Raw genomic sequence first — 20753 nt, forward strand, 5'->3', positions numbered from 1 at the left:
CGTTGCCGAGAATCGGCCGGAGGCTAGATGCTCATTCGGATAACCGGCTAATGCCGAGGTTTACGCTCTTTTTCCTCCGCGAATAGGATAGAGATCTCCGCGGCGGGCCCCGAAATCGAGTAATTGGAAACCAAAGTCGGCCCGTGTAATGAAGAGATTATGCGCGTTGCGAATGATAGGGAGCGCGAAATTCAGCTCCGAATTTTCTCCTCGATCCAGCCATCCACCCGTCCGGCGTCAAAATTTGCACCGTGAAATCGATTTGATAACACGTTCCGGGGCACGGGCCGATTTTTCGCCCCGAGATTTCACGCGATCGGAGAACCCGTGCAACTTTATCGCGCTCGATCTGGAAAGATGGATACGAGGTTGGAGGGATGGGTCAAAGGTGGGAGACTTTAGCGAAGTTGTAGGTAGACAGGGGTTTAAATTGTTCGAAAATCGCTGGTAATGACTGTGTTATACAGGGTGGTCCCACGAAGCTTGCACGTCTCTGTAACTTCCAAAGTGTGCGTTGCACCGAAACGCTTTATATTCAAAAGTATTATGATTCGAAGGGATACATTATTTAACCCTTTGCACTCGAGTGGTGCCTCTCAGTCACCATTTAATCAAATTCTAAAGATGGATATTAATTAATAGTTCAAATTTACAATTACCCAACCATGAATGGAATACCGAAGTAAAATAATTCTACGTCTTAATTTGCATACGATTTCTTATTTACCGTGTTAGAAATATCGTCGAATTTATGGCAGAAAGTCTTCGAATTACTATTTACCTGTAACGAAAAAATCGTCGAGTGCAAAGGGTTAATATATTCTCGGATTTTACAGGTGCAAGCATTTCAAAGATTTGGAGATCAATTTTGTTTGTATAAATACACTTCTTTGGATAAAAATATAGAAAACTGTCGAATTTTGAGCGAAGAAATATATCTTCCTTTGCCATAAATCTAATAACGAGAAATTCCAATAAATACCTTTATTTTATAGTGACGTAAATGCATATTGCATGTTGTTTACTTCGTACTTTTATTCCAAGGAACGTTGATTAATACAGTCTGCTTAATTATAATAACAATAAGTTGCCAGAGTTTGTTGCACATGTATGTATATATGTACATGTTTCTGAGCATTGCTTTCTCACATATGGACGGTACAGACACGCAGGATTAACAGTTACTCTGCAACGATGTACAGAGTCATTGCGAGACAATTTGGGACAATTATGGGAAATTTAAACGTAATATCGTTTAACGCGATATCAAATTCCGCTCTCAATTCGTATCGTTACAACGAATCGTTAAATGATTAAAGAAACGATTATTAAATTATTATTAAATTATATGGGAGGGTGGAATTGGGGATGGAGCGGACGGTATCAGCTAGCAGGTACTAACCGATGACCATCGTCCATTCCATTCGAGCCAACCTCGATTAAACTTTCCATCTGTCCGATCCGGAAGCAAATTGACAAATGAACTCGATCTCGATCATGACCCTTGCACAACCGGTCGCTGGCTGCCGAAGATCGGCCGAAAATTACGATCGCTATCGATTCCAATTGCCATATTTAATTACCGCCTTCCTTATTCATTGCAATAACCAACAATTATTTATTATTTCTCCAATTTCTTTTACATTCGTTACAATCTTCCTTCAAAAATTTGTTATTAACATTTTCTTTTATTACTCTCGTCGTATCATTCTTGTTCAACTCTATACCGTGTTAAATGGTTAATTTATCTGTTTGTCGGTTGTTCGGTAATAGAATTGACAACGTTACGACATAACACAGAGTTATTGAAGCTTTATTTCCCACTGTCAGGCAAACATCGGCACGATAACCGTAAAACCGCGATTCTTCGACGCTAATCGAGTAACGCCTGTCGCGTTTTATCAACGTGCACGTGAAAAAAAAAAGAGAAAAATAATACTGCACGCACATTTAACGCGAACGGCGGCGAAAGTGAGGCGGAAACTGCTCGATAAAATATTAAACTTGCCACGTTCCCGGGGTCCCGTCTGTCCGGTTAAAGAGTTCGCAGTTAACACGGTGTCTCGACCCATTTTCCACGGGTGGCTAGGGGCTGGTCGCTTTCGTTTATATCCCCGTGCGTTTAAAACAAGCAAGAAAAAAAAAATCGACGTGGAAATGGTGGACGACGTCGCGTCATAAAGTGTCAGCTCGGAACTCCGAGCGCCGCCTAAATTAACCGTGACGACCTAAACGACGCCGGGATCAACCGCGCGAATCCGAATTCGTAAAAATGTTTAAGGCCAATTTGTCTCGGAACACCGACGAGGGGAGTGGAAATCGTAAATTACGGGGAAAATGGCCGATAGTAATTGCCTTCGTGCTTCCTTTGGCCGCGATTAATATGCCAAATATCTCGCGAAATATCGGATAAAGGAAAAAAAATTGACGGAATATGCAAATCGTGGACAAAATGTTTCGGTATAAAAAGTAACCGTCTATTTTGGTATTTTTTCTTTGAATTATAACTTACTTCGCGTTAACTCTGTTTTAGGTGTCTGCGGTTTCTCTTTTAATTTATGGGTGATTGCTATTATGCAAACGTTTCTCGTTTTACACGTCTTTTACCGGCGTTCAAGACAGTAGGTCGGAGCGAATTTTGCACTTCGATAATCTTGAAAAGAAATATTTTTCACGGGTGTACCGATGTTGAAATAATTAATACCGCGAGGACGATGGTTAAGAAAGCACAAATACACGTTCGGTCTGTGATTGGTACATAGCGACTTCGATACTGTCTTCAAACTGACCTTTACCATTCGCTGTTTTACACCGTCCTTTTCCAAACTCACTCACATATATCAGCCTAAACGTACGGTACCGAATCCGAGGCTCCTATATATCGTAACTCGTTTAGAATGGTTCAGAACAAGTATTCGCATGCATTCGCTTAAAACTAAAGCTACCCATTCATTCCTTTCCCAACTATGAGCCTTAAACATTAAAATATCGTACGATACTGCTTCCAATTTCATCCTCAACTATTTCACGTCGTTTACGTACAAATATTTTCCCAGTCGACGATAATTTTTCAAAAGTCACGCTGTATAAACCTCGCGTATTCATCCGGACGACAAACATAACCTCGAAATCTTCCCATTAGCCGCATACAAGATGGCCGCCGGCGAGTGGCATTAGGCGGTGCACCTCTGTTTACGTTGGAGAAAGGAAAGCAGCTTCGAGGCTAAAGGAATGATAAAGCAGTTTTTTAATCTCGTTGGAAAGTCTCGCCACACCTGACGTATCCCCCAGTCCCGGCTGCAACTGCTCCTTATTTATTTCATCTATCACTCACCCGCAACATCGTTCATCGAATCGGAAGCCGCGCGTTCCTCTCGCGGCGTGCAGCGTGTAACGATCGATCGAGAGGCGCACCGGCGTCATAAATCAGCTGGCAAAAGTCATAAATAAAATTTGAATTTACCGAAAAAGGAAGGCGAAATTAATCCGCGCGGATAATCGGCAGGGACGAAGAAAGAGACCCGGAACGTTATTATCTCCGTCTCGTAAACTCGAAAGCGGCTCTACGTGGATTCCCGATAAATTCCTCGGAAATTACACATCGAGCCCGAGTCGTAACTCTTACTTGGCGCTGTTAGCACCCTGCCGCATTGTCCACAGTAATTACGCTTGATCAAGCACGGGGTGGAGCGATGGCGCGCGCGCGCGCTCGCAGTAAAAAGGGATCGGTTTCTGTGGTGCAATCGTGAAAATTACACGTCTCAGTCAGACTCGAATTACGCCTGGTGCGTGTGCACGTGTTCGCCGAACCTCGAAAATCATACGCCTCCGAATCTTCGGTCCCGTAGCCGGCTCGCGAGCGGATTTTCGCCGCTGGAGATGGCTGGAATCGAGTGAACGGAAACGCGACTCTTAATTATCCTTGGCAACCGACGAGTTACAACTTCATCGACCTTCCACGCGCGTCCGTCTCGCGAGTCGGAGAACCGATCCTCGACTCGTTATCGGCCGGCCTCGACGCGGCTCGGCCGGGATTCCGTAAAAGCTAAAAATTTAATGAAAGGGTGGCGACCGGGTGGATAATACGGGCGAACGATCGCCGTGAATGGTATACCGTTACGAAATGCTCGGATCCGATAATCGTCGCGAAATATTTCATCGCGGATCGTCTGCGTGAAACGGGTCGACGCTTCGAGAAACCGATCACCGTGTCGTTAATTATCGAAACCGGGCCATTTGTTTTTCAGACGATCGTAATTGACCGGAGCCGTCGACGGGGCGCGCCTATCCATTGTACGGCACGCGGTTACATTGCAAAGGTGGTGCATCGTCGGTGCATCAACCGCGATGCAGCTCGATCGCCGATTCGTACGGTCGGCTGCTCGATGATATCCGAGTTTCTGCCGCCGATCGATTACACGCGATGTTACGGATACACGTGGGCCATCGAGTGATTTAATGAGACTGTGATTTGGATAAAAGGGATGCATTTGCGCGATGCGTCGTTTATTCCTGGATATTTGACAAATGCTTCGTCGAGAGCAAGTTTCTCGCGTCGCGCAAATATTTCGCTTGTCACCGAGAATATCGTGGAAATAAACTTTTCGGATTTTTATCCTAGTATGTGCATCTTTATTTAGAGATTCACGACGTTTGTGGCTGAAGAGCGAGTGATCGTGAGACTCGGTAGATGCGAGACATACGTCTCCAACCGCGGATGACGAGAATTATTTAGTATCGGTGGACCGTAATGGATGACGTCGTTGCGTCTGATTTACGTGTATTATCCTAGGAATATTATTAATACGATTGTATTAAGTTAGTACGGTTTGGCTTCAAGTGATACTTAGGTTCGTCGTACTCTTCGTTGCATCTAGCGATTCAATTTTTGCCTTGTTCCTTTAAAATAGTGATATGTTTCGTTTCGAAATGCCAAAAACTTCGAGTTTGTAAGTTAAAAGATTAATTACCTAGTTACAAACACGATCTAGGGATTTTCTTCTTCCCTATTTCAACAAAAGCGATTTTATTTTATCGGTATGTAAATGGATGTAACATGGAATGGGACGACTTCCATAATTACCATTATATATTTCTTAATATAAATATATATATTTATTCTTCGAATCTTCCTATACTTTGCGATCCACAATATACTCGGTATAGTAAGTAAATTTGCACTGGTTTATCGTGACGACTCGATACAGAGAATTTTTAATTTTCTCAGCAATTCTTGATGTAAGAAAAATAGGTTCTAGGAATTCGGCGTAGACAGAGTGCCGATTCTCAGAACATCCTCTCCTATTTGCGTAACTAAACTCTCTATCGCCTGTCGAACAGCGGAACGCGTTTGTTCCAAGAAATCGTGTTACGCGCGATAAATCGGTTACCCCGTGAATCAAATACCGTCATCCTGCCATTAATCCTGCGTTAAACACGGAAATCGATAAAGCATAATTTCGGGATAAGTCGTTGGTTGGCGAATCACGGCATTAAAATCGAAGTTTCGACCCGGAGGATCTCGAGCGTGCGTTGTTAATAGGTCATTACGCAAGCGTAATGGAAATCGATAATTAATTGATCCGGCGAGAGTGCACGACCCCTCGCACCCGTGTTAATTGACTCTTGAATATTTATGATTAACGAATTAGCAGCGTTGCTGATCGCTTAATCCGATGCTCGAGCGTCGCCCGCTTGGAATTACACTTTTAAAGCGGGCCCACGGTTCCTTGGTTCAACACGTCTCTCGATTACCACTCCATTTACCGCTTCATTAAGTGGCAAACGTTTTGGTCTACCGAGCAAATCTTCATCTCGCATGCTGATGTACATTCCGTGCACCTGCGAGCGTTTTACGATTTTAATCCGACTTCTTAACCCTAACTTCCAGCACGCAGGGCCTTCGTACGATCGGGCCCGTTAAGTGCACGAATTATGTCACGAACGTAACTCAGATACCGAGATTCTTTGATTTTTCTTAATAATTTTATAATTTTAGTCTCTTCTTCCACGTTCTGTTGCAGAGATTCGGTGCTCTTTGATCTTTCGGACATATTCGGATTATAAATTGCCAACCTTATCGAAGTATCTTTTATTTAAACAAATTTAAGTTAAAATTAATTTCTTTGTTAGGAGATTTGGATAATTGTAAATTTTTCGTGGACCATTTTAATCAATCGATATCGAAAAATCCGATCTTTCCGAGAGACATTTTGCACCTAGATAATTTCAAGTTAATTATCCTTCATCGGGAAAAGTAAAAGTATCCAAGGTTAACGTAGAATGGCTCCGTTTTTCTAATCTGATTTTCACCTAATCATCTCAAAAGCGGGTAACTTTTCATTAAAAAATTTAATCCGATTTTGTTCCCTTGGAACCAGACAATATCTCATTGCAGCCAATTTTCCTGAAGTATCCTTCAAGCAACGTCGAGTTAATTTCTCTTATCAGAAAATTCCAAACTGAGATATACCTTCGACCCTCAGCATCCGAATTCCCAAAGCAAATTCGCCCTCTAACTCCAATTACACTTTCACCCTACATTCGTAGCAAGCAGCGACGATAATTCTGTTATAAAATCAGTTTATTGCGAAATACATTAATGTATAATATAATATACTGGGAAGTCGCGTGTACAGATGTACATATAGTGAAAAGTAAAAAAGATAGGAAAGGGAAAATTTATTGCTAAAAGGCCCTCGTTCTCAGCATGGGTTACCTCTTCGCAAAATATCGGCCTAAGATATTTCAAACAGAAGAATATTGGCCCAAGGTACTTAAAACAGAAGAATATCGGCCATCGAGATCTGGGTGCTGAGTTCTAAGTTCTCAGTTCTGAATTCGAAGACCTTTGTCTTTAGTTATTCGCTGTGAGCTACCTTGACGTGATACCTAAAACAGAAGAATATTGGCTCGAGGTACCTAAAACAAAAGAATATTGGCACAAGATACCTAAAACGGTAGAATATCGGGCATCGAGTTCTGGGTACTGAGTTCTCAGTTCTCAGTTCTGAATTCGAAGACTTTCATCTTTAGTTATTCGCTGCGAGTTATTATTTGTTAAGTTTCTGATACTTTGGTATTATTTGGCAGCTTCTACGTGTCAATTGGCATATCGGTTCAAGATACTTAACACAAAAGAGTATCGGCCATCTATTTCTGGGATCTGAGTTCTCATTTCTCAGTTCTTAGTTCTGAATTCAGAGATCTCTATCTTTAATTATTCTCTGTGAGCTATTTGTTAGTTTCTGATACTTTGGTATTATTTGGCAGCTCCTTATTTGGCAGCCAAAGATACCTAAAACAGAAAAATATAGGCCATCGACATATAGGCCCAAGACACTAAAATAAGAGGATATAGATGCACCTGGCATCATCTCAGCATTCTAACATATTGAAAATCGGGAACGGTTGCCAAAACCATTTCTCTAATGGCGACATCCACGCGTTTCGCCTACTTCATGGCCAGCGAATAATTATTAATAAGCGATAGACGGGTTAAAACGCAATCCCCCGTTATCCCATGGCAGAGAGGCATGCAGCAAAGGCACGCGTGGCTCCGTGGCCGCGATCAGATATCGCGTTGCACTTTCGCGTGCGCATACCGCCGCGTTTTTGCAACTTTCGGTATTCTGCATATCGGCGCGCTACTAATGAGCCCGTTGTCCACGCCGGGATTCACCGCGATCCCATCGCGCCACCCTCTGGCTCTCCCGCACCCACGTCGTTTATCGTGATCCTATTCTGTCCGGAGCGCGGCCAATTTGCGGGCCAAGCGTCCGACTTTCGCGTGGACGCTGAAAACGGTGAAAACGGCCCGCGCGGATGTCGACGGTGTCCGGATAACGCGCAGACGTGCTTCTGTTGCCACGCGGACAGGGATAGTCTAGGAAGCCGGTTACCTGCTGCGAGAGGAATCCCTGGACGGAAGCTGTGCACCCCGAGTCGTAAAATCTTGACCGTGGGCGATGACACGTGGCGCGCAGCTGTCGTCTTTCGGGGAATTTTGGGAATTCGGAAATTGCGGTTTACTTTTATTTCGTTCTTCTTCTTCCTTTTAACGCGTGTTTCAGTTCTCCTGAACGGGGTACTGAAGTTTTATTGCCTGATGGGTTATGCCCGAATACGGTTTTAAACAGTTAAGTTCGGTCAGTCGGTATACTTGCTAAAGGGTCTTCGTTTTACCTCGTGTATTTTTTTTTTTTTCGATTTTTATCTGAACAGGGTGGACCATCTCGACATCGGGGAAGCGATAAAAAATTATTTTGTCGTAAACGGTGGATGCGAGAAAAGAAAAAATCTGTCAACTTTGTATCTTGGAAGTCTTTAAAGTCTATCTTTCATTTTAATCTATGTATCTTCGGAGATGGAGAATGTACAAAAATTCGCAGATTATTATTTAGTTTCTCAACCTTCGATAAATGTACATATATTAAAAAATAACTCATTCATGTTAGCAACTATTAATTAAAAAACAATTATAAAACGAATTTTCAGAGTTCTTCAAAGTAGTTCAGGATTCTGAGTCCTGAGTCCTAAGTTAGGAGTTTTGAGTTCTAAGTTCTGAGTCCTGAGTTCTGAATTCTGAATCTTGAGTCCTGAGTCCTGAGTTCTGAATCCTGAATTCTGAGTCCTACGTTCTATATTCTGAGCTCTGAATTCTGAGTCCTGAGTCCTGAGTTCTGAATTCTGAATTCTGAGTCCTGAGTTCTGAATTCTGAGTCTTGAGTCCTGAGTTCTGAGTCCTTTCTGTTCCTGAGTAAAAATTCGAAGGTTTCTCCCTCAGCAGGCCATAACAAAGGACCATAGTCGTGGACAGGACAGTTTAAATCCGTTTTCCCAGAAGGGAGGTCGAAAATTAGATATAAACCTGAGTCCTGAGTCCTGAGTTCTGAGTCCTGAGACCTGAGTTTTGAGTTCTGAGTTCTGACTCCTGAATTCTGAGTCCTGAGTTCTGACTCCTGAATTCTGAGTCCTGAGTCCTGAGTCCTGAGTAAAAATTCGAAGGTTTCTCCCTCAGCAGGCCATAACAAAGGACCATAGTCGTGGACAGGACAGTTTAAATCCGTTTTCCCAGAAGGGAGGTCGAAAATTAGATATAAAACCTCGCCTGGAGTTGGAGAAGCACATGGAGATCAACATTCGCGCAGTCCCTGAGGATCGTTGTAATTGTTCTAACCTCGAGAACAGGGTCGTCAGGGCCGGCATAAGCCGAAGAACTTGTCGTCTGTAACGAACCCTGGCGACCGTAGGTCCTCGTTAGAAGCGTTCTGGATGCAGGTTCGTTCGGTCGCGTCGCTTTACATATTCATGCTGTTCCGAATCTCGTTCGATGCGAACCGTGAATTTCGCAGTTGCTAACTGCCGGACGCTTTATAAGCTTAGCCCCTTCCTGCAATCGTAAAAGATGCCCGATATTGCTGCGATCTCGAGGGCGATCGGAGCGTAAACGACGGACCCTCGAAAGCTTGTGGGGTAATGGAATATCCGATAGGGTCGGGTTATCGATTCGCCCCTGAAGAATCGCGACGGTGCGATTATTTTGGAAATCACGCGAATTTTCTTTCAGAGCGATGATTTTCTATGGTTGCGTTAATTATCGACGTTAATCGTCGGCTGTAATTAATATTCCTCCGTACTAAATGCGTGACACGTGCATACGTTGCACTATTTTTCAAGAAACACCTGAAACTACAGGGTGTGTGCTATTATTTTACCACACGTTGCGTCTCTTCGAGGACACCTCGGCCACGTTGCATGGTAACTCGGTTATAATTTCGTAATCGGACGAGCTAGAATCGCGATGTCTCTCCGCGGAGCCATTTAATTCCACTTAACATCAATTTCACGTTCGCCAGCCAATTAAAATTATTCATCGGGGACCAATTACCGCACCCACGAAGCATCCAGACGTCAAGGCCGAGGTACGATAAACCAGTCTCGCGTTTCACTGAAACCGGTTGCGCGTCGGTGTCTCACGCGTGAACAGAAACATCATGAGGATTTCGCGGCCGCAATTAGACCTCTGAAAACTGCGTTCCAATTAACGCCCCCGTAGATCCCCGTGGCTCGCTGTCATGTTTTATGCAACCGGCTGCGCGCAAGGGCCCCGCACCTGCGACCGGTTACAAAGTAATTGTGAGATCGAAAGAGGTACTCGCTTGTTCCGCGCGTCGAAATTTATCGGCGAGCCGTGCGCTCGCAATTCTGATGCAACTCGAACACGGATACGTGGAGTTTCTACAAATGTAGAAGAGATTCAATCGAACCAGTACGATACTCGCGATAGACGACGATTCTACTTACGAAACTTCGATATTCGTATAATTTTATACGAACACTTCATCTTGGAAGAATTCTACAGTGGGGTGGAGCGGGAGCATTTTTAAAATTTCGAAATAAGAATCCGAAATTTCCCACAGTCGAAATGCTAATTATTCTTATCATGTTCCCATGAAATATGGGAATATTTTATTTGTAGAATCGAATAATTCTGCGGTCACGATTGAAGATATTTTTAATTACGTTTTTGAGAATATTCGAGAGTATTTGAATGTTTTCGCGTTGTATCGTCCCGATTTCGTTCGACCATAATTTATTTCAAAGACAATGCGTCATTCTCGAGAAGACACGGGGTGGTAAGAGATTTTAATCATTTAATTGTGCTGGAAAATTATTCAGAAAAAGGGGAATGAAAATATAATAACCGTAATTGATATCGTTTCATCATCGCAGGGGGTGTTTTTCGCGAAAAATTGAAATTTCGCCGCGGCGGAAGAAAGCGTGCCGCTTAACCGAAACAAGCCATTCTTTTTTCCCTTCTGACATAATTCATCGCGCGATAAATTCCCCTTCAGCTGGAACAGGGGTGGGAGAATACCGGAAATAATTCGCGAAGGAAGCCGCGTGGCGGAATTTACGGGCGGCGAGCTTTTTAGCAATTTATATCCGGCCGGGGCAAGATTGTTGTTCGCCGGCCATTAAAACGGCACGACATCTCGCATTGTTCTCGGCCAATAGCACCGGTGGACCATTTTTCACGCGAATATTATGTCCTCGGACCGATAGCGGGATACCTTTCCTCTTCCTCGCTCTTTCGTCCTCTTTCGTCCTCCTTCGTCCTCCTTCGTCCTCCTTCTCTCTTTGTCGTCATCCGATTCAACGATTCGAACGGAGAATGGCTCGCGCCGGTTCCCGGGCAACGTTCCAAACCAGTGAATGACGCCCACTCGAACAACTTACGCAACGACGCGCGCCGATGCAGCAGAAAAACACGTTCATTCACGTTTCGTCGACGGACAAGCAGTCGTTGCACCGGCTGATTCAAGATATCGCTGCTTCTCCTTTTTTCCCTTCCTCTTTCCTGCCTTTCCGGCTCCTCTTCGTCCATGCGCGCGCCCAGACGCGCGATTATTCGAATCGCTGTCGCGTTCCAGTATTTTTCTACCCCGAGACGCTGATTTGGCATAGAAGGATAAATAGTAGTGATGGTAGTTTTTCGGAGGAACGAAAATTTTTTAGAGAGATCTTGACTTGGTTCGGGGTACGGGTGAGATTAGACCTTGGTTTGATCGCTTCGAGATAGTGGAGAGATTAACGGCATAGAAGAATAAATAGTAGTGATGGTAGTTTTTCGGAGGAACGAAAATTTTTTAGAGATGGCTTGGTTCGGGGTACGGGTGAGATTAGACCTTGGTTTGATCGCTTCGAGATAGTGGAGAGATTAGATAGAGCGTTTGCGAGACGAATATTTCGTGAAACAGTTTATCCTGCTGTTATTACTTGCTGGATATCACAAAGATTCATCTTTCTTTTCGTTTAAAGAGGCGGGGGATGGTAACCCTTCGATCTCTTCTTTTTGGATCATCTCGAATAATTGGCACTTGAATACCAATATAATTGAAGAAAAATGAAATGACACGAATATTTACAATTCTAAATATTTCAAATATTCCAAGAAATATAGTAACAATAATCTGGATAATTATACCCATGATAGTATCCACTCTCTAATCTATACTACAATAACAGTAATAATAATACCGATCTACAATAATCAAAAATAATTGTTCACGCCTTTCTGGCCCACCTCGATTCAATATGCCAATCGTCCTAAACTTTAAAATACTCTCTTTGACAACCAAATCGTCCCTTCAGCAAGTACCTTCCTCCCCTGCGTCTGCGCATTAAAAATCATAGCAACCCATAATTCCCCATAGCAACCCGAAACGCGAGCACGATGAAACTCGGTCTTCCACTTCGAATCATCGAGTTTCCGCGAAGCAACCCTTCAACAACCGCGAGGGCCGTTCCGACAGGGTAGAACGGGGAAAATGTCGGGGACCAAACGGGCCGCGTACCGCGACGAGGGCTCCTGTATTCGCAGGCGAACGATACCGGCCGATAAATCAGGCGAGAAAGTAGCGAGCGTCGCGACTAATTCATACAATTTCAGACAGTTGGTAGATTTATCGGCAGCCTCGGCGCGTGCTCGCATGTAAATAGCGAGAGAGAGCGAGACTCGCGGCTGCTGCGAAATAATTTATCGCGTCGGCCGCGACAGCCGGGAACAACGAGCGCGTGATGGTTCGCCTGTTCTCTCTATAAATCCTCCGGGTCCACGGGGGAGAGCATCGACTCGGTTACCCAGTGGCTCGTTCCAGTTTCGTAACGCGCGCGGAAGACCTCGCCACAGTCAGGTGAGCACGAGGATCGCTTCTCCGCAATGTTATCTTATCGGCCTAATTGCGCAAAAGCTCCGAGTCGGGGACCTGCACGATTTCCGGAGTATGTCACGGTTTTCCGGCAGCGTTGCGTGACTTCGTTTACTTTTTGCTCTCGGTTAACATCCGGAACCCTGGGTTCCGAATTTTTATTCTTCCTCTTACTTAAAATTAGCAAATTCCTCGAACGAGATTAATTTCTATTCTTATAAACATCATTTTGTCGAAAAATATAAATTTTTATTAAATATATCGACTTTGGGAGGATCGGGAGGAGCTTAATTTTATACGTGAGCACCCCTATCGTCTTTTGTCTTCGCAGGGGGTACGGGTCGTGATTTTAGTCTTTCCAGAACCTCCATCCGCGACACGTGCCCCCGCGCTTTGGCACGTGTGTGTCCCATTGTCATTTTTCTTTGCTGGGGGGCACGGAACACTCTCGATAGTTCTGATCTTTCTAGAACCGCGGTACCACGTACCCCTGCGCGCTTTGTGACTGGTCATCGAACGTTCTCGGTCTTTCAAAGTCGCCACATCGACCATTTTGACCTATAATAAATTACTCCAATTAGGAACACTGTTTAATACTGCAACAATAAGCACCATCCATTTTAAAAATGCAATGTTATTTACTGGTCAACCCAGTAATTGGAACATACGTGCTATATAGTTAGCTATGAATAGAATATTTGGACACACGTTCCAGATCGGTAGTTTCCTTCGCCAAGTGACAAGACGATAGAAAGTACGGGATGAGGAGTTTAGAAAATGTTCGGAATGAACTATAGCGGAGTCCAGAATGAATTGCGGACGCCTTGGAGAAAATATTCGAAATCCAATCTGCATTTTTCAGGAGCCGGTCTTTAGGAATATCTGGAATGAATCGCGGACGCGAGACTCGCATACTAACTCGCAACTGCTTGAAACTAAGACCACGTGTCCCTAGGCATCCAACGAAGATCCCACAAAGACTCCGCGATGTGGTATACACGTATACCTGCGCGCTATCACGCGTCTTTTCACGAGAATTTAACAAAGAGAGATGTGCTCACATTCGCTTCCTTGGTTACGAGGATTAAGCGCGCTAGATTGCGACAGACACTGTGGAACTACGGCTCTTTTAAAGTCCATATTTCAATCCATCTGTCGCGAGATCTCGTAGAATGATAGCATGATTCACACCTTGTCTGCTATTCTACGCTATCGCTGCATCAATCGGTATTACCGTTCGGTATTTCGACTGCCACGGTGAATAATGTATTACTATGATTGTATTACCGCGCGATCGATCAATAGTCTACTTTAAATTACAAAAGCACACCTTGACACTGAGCTTGCGCTATGAATTCGATGGAAAAGGCTGCGGGCTAACACCACACCGATTTTACACATTTGGTACTTTTTAATCTTCTTATTCCGTCGAGATAAAATTACCATTGCTGTCTAGTTTCTGTCAGAAGGCAATTGGGACACTGCAATGGAAACACGCACATAATTGATCCTGATGATCTATTATATTCGACCCATTACGTGTCTCCTTTTCCAACCGTGACTCGAAACAGGGAACATTGTATCGCGCGCAATAACCGTGTTGGCAATGATTATTATTCGGCACCGATTGTATTATCATCCGGGATTAATTACGTTCATATTGTCAGAAAGATAATTCACGGGTTACATTATCTCCTGAACAAGCGGATCGATATGTAACCGGTTTTATCCACCATTCATGACGCGTCGCGATCCCGTCCAGGAAATTAAAATTTCTCTCGGAATAATTCATTTTTCCATCTCAACACCGTTCTTCCAAAGACTCGTGCCTAGTCTGCTTGTTCCGTGTCAGGATCGGCTGGTTCTACCGGTTAAATGACCTGTCGCGATAGGTTCAGCGTCATTTTCTCGTCTCCTAGGCCGTAATCACCGCGAGTGACGTCGATGACGACGACGATCAGGCCCCGTCTCGCGTAATGACACACGTAACTGTCTAACCAAGGCTGACGTAACGACTTGCGGGACAAGTTCGCGGTGAAACTCGTCCCGGCGTTCACGCAAGAATCAAAGTCTGGGTCAATGCTGCCGGCGACCAGTTTCCTCGCGCCGGCTCGCGTGCTTTGGTCCCGTTGCGTTTGATTTATCGTGGAAAACGGCGGCGCAGCTTGTAATTAGCTTGCGGTTTCTTGGGTGGTTTAATTGGTGGTGTTAGTCGGATGGCCGGGTGATTGATTCGTATGGGTGAATGTGTGAATCACGGGGAAGAACAGATGCGAATAGATCGTGACGCGGCACGCGTGATTATTTCAGCGTTCGTTTATGGCGTCCCGTCCTGTTCCGATGCTTGGCTCGGGCATTAAGGAGGACGTCGTAAAGCAAAATTAAGGTATTAGTTAGGAATTTATGTAACACCGTATGGCTGCATTGTCGGCCATTTTTACGCGTTAAATTGGATATCGACTGTCTCGAGGTACGAGAACGGAACTAATTAAAATGTTAATTCGTATGGCAACGCGAGATTGAAGGCAGACGTTTCTTTCTGTTGCAGGTCGTCGGTGCTTCTTATATGTATTATAGGACTATGCCTGCACGACGTCTTTGCGAAACACGTGAGTATAACACCTCGCTCTTTTATACCCCGCCATTTTATCCGAGTTTAACGACAAAGATAAAACGTTTTCGAGGGAGCACCCCTTGCAGCATTCCTCTCGATTTTATTGCCGTTAAACCCGCTGCTGGCTCGAGTTTCACAGGGTCGCGGCACCGATCGAACTATCTTAATGAACGCAATTTGTACGAAATATGGAAATGGTACAAGGTAGAATTTACGCGAAACGAGACTCGCCCATTAACTGCTAATCTCGAATTAACAGTCGCGGGTGATCTGTCGCTTTCGTTACAAAATGCTACACCCGGGGGGGATCGAGGATGATAAAACCGGAGGCTACAGCGTCGTTAAACCGGAACTTATAGCGCAATAAACAGTCCCTTAAAATGTAATCCGAAACGTATCGGGCATCAACTGCCAAATACCAATACCGTAGTAACTCTACGCTTTATTTCCAATCCCGATACCCCACGCGCCGACTAGATCGCTCGGACAAATGTCTCGAGCACCTTTCAAAGTCGAACAAATTAAATCTCTTTGCTCGAGGCTCGCCTTTACCCCGATATCTCTGGCAAAATTAATGAAAAACTTTACCGTGCTTACTCCGCGACACTTCTCCAATCTTCACTCTCGAGAGAGAACTTAAACCTGTCCCCCTGTCTTTTCGTTTTCTCCTCGTATTCCAATTTTTTTGGCCTCTGTCCGGGATAAACGCGGTGCAAACAGCCCCGGGATATCATCCACGTGGCATCTAATTCCCAAGGAAACATTCCCGAGACTCGAGAGGCGCCACAAGGAAGAAAAGAACGGCTCGGCGGGAGGAGTGGGGGCAAGTACGCGACGCGGCGTCGCTAGTGTTCCCGGATGAAATGGAAGTCCGGCGCGTTTCGTGGAGAAGAGGGTCTCGCGACGACGATGGAGGGTACAGGGTGGCAGAAACGTGAAAGACGAGGTACGATAATCTCGTTGCACAGCCGCTGTTGCCGCCGTTCCTTTTGCTGTTCCATACGCGTACCTACACCTTGCATCCGTCTTACACGAGAAATAACTCACCAGAGGAATAACTCAGGATCGTGTTACCCCTCCGGGCCTTTTACGCGACGCTTTGCTTCTTCAGCGTGGACTCTGTCGAGTATTCTTGCCTCGGACGAAACCCCGCGGGTGTTCAATCGCAGCTTTGTCCGAAGAAATGTGGATTGATTAATCGCGGAGGAAGTTCGCGGCTGGCATAGAAATCGCGCTTGTCCGTTAAATTGCAGGGATCGTGGAATAATCGCAGAGATTCGAATGCGAATTTTATTTTCGAGCTATTTACATTTTATTCTTAGATTCATTTAGAAGCGTATTGCTCGAAGGTTGCTTATCGAGTCTCGTTTAATTTTTTGAGAATTTCTTCGAGCAGTGATTTAATTGTTTAAAGTCTTCTATAGTGTGCAGATATTTTTATTATTTTACGATGTAAAAGTGGTATTGTCAATCGAGTATCCCGACGTTGCAAGACAGTCATCGTTAATCCCATTGCGTCCAGCCAGGAAAAGCGTGACAGAACGGTGAGAGACGTAAAATTCTGGTCAATTTTCCTGCTCGCGGTTGTCACGAGCCTGTCACGCACGCGGATATTTTAATCGACACCGGGAAATTGCGTTTATGAATCCAAGCAGAGGACGCTAGCTGCTGCGAAAAACCGCGATATCCCTCGACACCGATGAGATTATCCGCGGAGAGGTCGAGAGGCTGTAACTGACTTATTGTGGCTTTTTGCCATCATCATCAGCTGCCCCCCTTTGCCAGTCTGCGTGGCTAATCCGAGTTAAGTGGCCGTTAGGAAGTCGAAGAAATCTTGGAAATGCTTGCGCCAATCTCGTCGCGAGCTCTGGCCTGTCTCGACGTTCTTCGCGTACCAGGCGAATGCGAATGATCCCTGCTGAGAATATTGGGAATCGAATGTCGTGTTCTTGCGGTGAGAACGCTGGCGATCGAAGGTGGTTACGAATTCGCGAAAATGTGCCTCTGGATCTGTAATTTCTCTGCGTTTCTTGTCTCTCTGCGGTTCGCGCGTGAAGCTTCGAGGAATTCCTTGGAAGGGTTTGAGAGATGGTAGTTGGGATGAACGCTGACACGGATGAGGTTGTCAAACGAGTAAATTTACGGCGAAGGAAAGAGAAAATTTCTCGCGACTACTGACCTACGTTCTCGTACCTAAAGCGTTCGCAAGATATAGCGAGTTCGGAAATTATTTTATTAAGTCTCGGCCTCGATTCGCGTCGAAATGACACCGTTCCAGCTGTCGGCACACGTGCAATTTGCGGCTATAGGTATTTAACTAGGCAGTAAAATGGAAAGAATCGTCGATTAACTTAGAGTTTAACCTCGCTCGTTAATTATCTTTTACTGCCAATTTATTATTATTAAATTATTTTCATATTTCGAACTGAAATATTCGTCGACTATCGTTGGTAGTGGGGAAACCAGTTATTCTCGCTTTCTCTGTCTCATAAATATCAGTACGAGCTTAAAAATTATTAAAATTCGCGTGTTATCTATAACTGAGAATTTTCAGTACATTTAGGTACCGTATTTTATAATTTAAAAATTAGGAATATACGAGACGAGCAGAAAATATCGATATTCGATCATACGTACACAGGATTCAGAAGGGAAGCACTGATAACGAATGGAAGAGATGTCTCGTCCCGATACCGACTCGAAAATGCAGAAAAATATCCATTTACAAAGGAACTTGGAATATATTACGCACAAAGATAACGTCGAAACGAGGATGATATACAGCAGGAACAATGGCGGGAGAGGAAAGCTGAAAAATAATCACTGTTCTCCAGTGACGAAAAGTGGTACTCGCAGAATTTACGAGCTAGCTCGGATCCGTACCTATCAGCCACGATGGATTAGGAATGAAGTAATTAAACTCCCTTTACGAGTATCCATCTCTCTGCTCGCTTTCTGGGTATCCAGGTCGTAAAACCAAGGCGGAGAGATTTTATGGTTCATTTGATAGGGTACAGTATTCGTCCTTGCATCGGAGAACAACTTTTTTCCTCCCTTTCTCCCTTTCTTTTTCCCTTTCCGATCGAGGAAATATGTTGTCGTCGATGCATTTTTCGGATTAGCACGGAAAATAATTTACGAAGATTCCGTCGGAAGAAGCGTGGCTAATCTCCCCTGATGCCTCAAACGCAGTGTAAAACCATTCTTTCCACCCCTTCCTCGAGGCGCGTTCTTAAAGCGTGGCGGGAAATAAAGCAGCGGTTCGAAAAGTTGCTGCTGTGGCTACCTCTTGCAATTACGCCTTTTGTTCCCGGCTTTTTCTATTTTTCTTTACCTCCCTTCCTTTCTTTACGTTCCGTAAACGTTAATTCGGTTCCCGTTTTATATTTGGCCATTCCACCGGCGCGAGTTGGTCCGGGGTAAGTTTTAATTGTACCGCGGTGGAATAAGTACCGAACGCAACAGAAATTTCAGTCGGGAGTAGGAAGCAAGCCAAGTTGTAGGTTGCAGGTCTCGCGATAGTTCAGCGGGACGATAACTTATCTGTGATTACCGTTGTTGTGACCAGACTCCTTCCGGGAGTGAATTACACGAACGAGTTTCGAGCAGTGCAAGAAAGTGCAGGGTAGTTGTATTCGGGTACTAAATCGGTAATACTAATTTCAGTGTCCTTTGTTGGCGATTTGTACGATTCATCTTTGGGCATAGCGATTAAGAGGTCTTAGATTTTTTCCCTAAATTATGACAGGATTTCTTAATCTTTTTCCTTCGTATCCCCTAAAAATTTTTATTTCTACAAAATACATATAGATATGTATATAGCATTCTCCATTAATTTTGTTACAGGGGTTATAACGCAAAGGTATAGTAGTCAGTGGAAAACTGTGGAAAAATTGTATAGATCTTTATTGAACGAACGAACGGTTAGAACTGACCTGTTTAGGGCCACGCGGGTCGTCTTCAGAAGACCAGACACAAAAGACAAGACGTAGGGGAAAAGATCGCCCCCACAATGCTGGGATGTAAAGTTTACTTCACTGCTTAGTTTTTACTACAACAAATTTATATAAAATTTATATAAAATTTATATAAATTTGTGGTCTTCCAATGCCTCCATTTCTGCGTCGAAGGTTCGGTGTCTGGAACTCTAGTGGACCATACACGATTTTCCTTGAGAAACCCTGATTTAGAATAGTCAAAAGCCTTCGTGTCCTCATAAGTGAATATCAAGAAATAATTAATAACTTCTTTTATTATTATTTATATTTTATTATTATTAATATTTATTTCCTAAATATTAAGGGATATTTAACTACTTTCAAATTCACAATTTCCTTCCATCAACCTATGACAATCAGTAATTAGCAAATTTAATTTTACTTAGTCATTAGTAGACGAATGACTTCACAGTAACCAATAACTACAGCTTCACCAAATGAATTAATACTTTCAATCTTCTACCACAAATTCTTCGTTAGGCATCGTTCGATATTATTCTTAACAACATTCTTTATCCTTAATGTTGAATAATTACGAATTCCAAATCAGTCACTTGGAAGAGTAATTTCGATATTAAGAAGATTAATTCAAAATTTCTTCTCTTCCACCTAGTATTCCTTTTCTACTTCTCATTTCTAAATTCGTCGATTATCCACACCCTAACACAGAGCCCTACTTTCACACTTTTCTTCAACTCGTCTCATTGGTCCAGCTACAAATCTTGTCCTCGCGACACATCACCCTATTTTCATTACAATTCACCTCCAACCCCCAATCTCGCGGAACGAGCCGCAAACGAATCACGCCATCAGACTCTCTCGTGCCAATAAAAATGTTTATTCAAACAGCCAGCAAACAATCGCGCAATTAGGCCGAATCAGCCGCGCGAAGTGGACTCGTTTATTCCGACTCGCCTCTAAATTGCCGCGTTTAAGCCTACCTATTACCCTCGGGAACGCGTCGTACATCATCATTACCAAATCCTGTTAACTCGTCCGTCTACCCTGCCGTCCAACCGGCGCTCTGTGTCGTTCTCGGCCACGAAACGCGCGAAAAAATACGCGAGAGAAAAATCCTGTTCGTTAACGCGCCAGTCGTGAGACATTCAACGATGCACGGTGCGGAATTTCGCCGAAAAGCTGGTCAAAATACGAAGACATCCCTTGGTTTGTACAAACATCGATATTTCTCGTGTTTGGAGGCTGCTGGTTACGAATTTGTAGTAAAATAAAAGTAAAAAGAAAAAAGAAAATTTGAATACTCTTTAGAGGCAAAACGAAATTGATACTATGGGATACGTATAATATCGATGATGTTTGAAAATTGATTCAAGACGTTTGATGCAGTGAAATGTACATCCGAATACAACGAATATGTCACAGTAATAAAACGCAGTTTTACACTTGAAAAATTGTCTTTTGGCCAGC

General features: G+C 43.9%; 1 protein-coding gene across 1 annotated transcript in view; it reads left to right on the plus strand.

The window, feature by feature from the left end:
• The window catches only part of LOC108555689 (papilin-like), a 122850-nt gene that overhangs the window by 86097 nt on the left and 16000 nt on the right, over positions 1–20753 (plus strand). The window contains exon 2 of the mRNA XM_017911470.1: positions 15262–15322. Coding sequence (XP_017766959.1) covers positions 15262–15322 — 61 coding nt within the window. The remainder of the gene's footprint in view (positions 1–15261; positions 15323–20753) is intronic.

This window comes from Eufriesea mexicana, unplaced genomic scaffold (assembly GCF_001483705.2).
Source record: "Eufriesea mexicana isolate 0111107269 unplaced genomic scaffold, ASM148370v2 scaffold267, whole genome shotgun sequence".
Classification (NCBI taxonomy): Eukaryota; Metazoa; Arthropoda; class Insecta; order Hymenoptera; family Apidae; genus Eufriesea; species Eufriesea mexicana.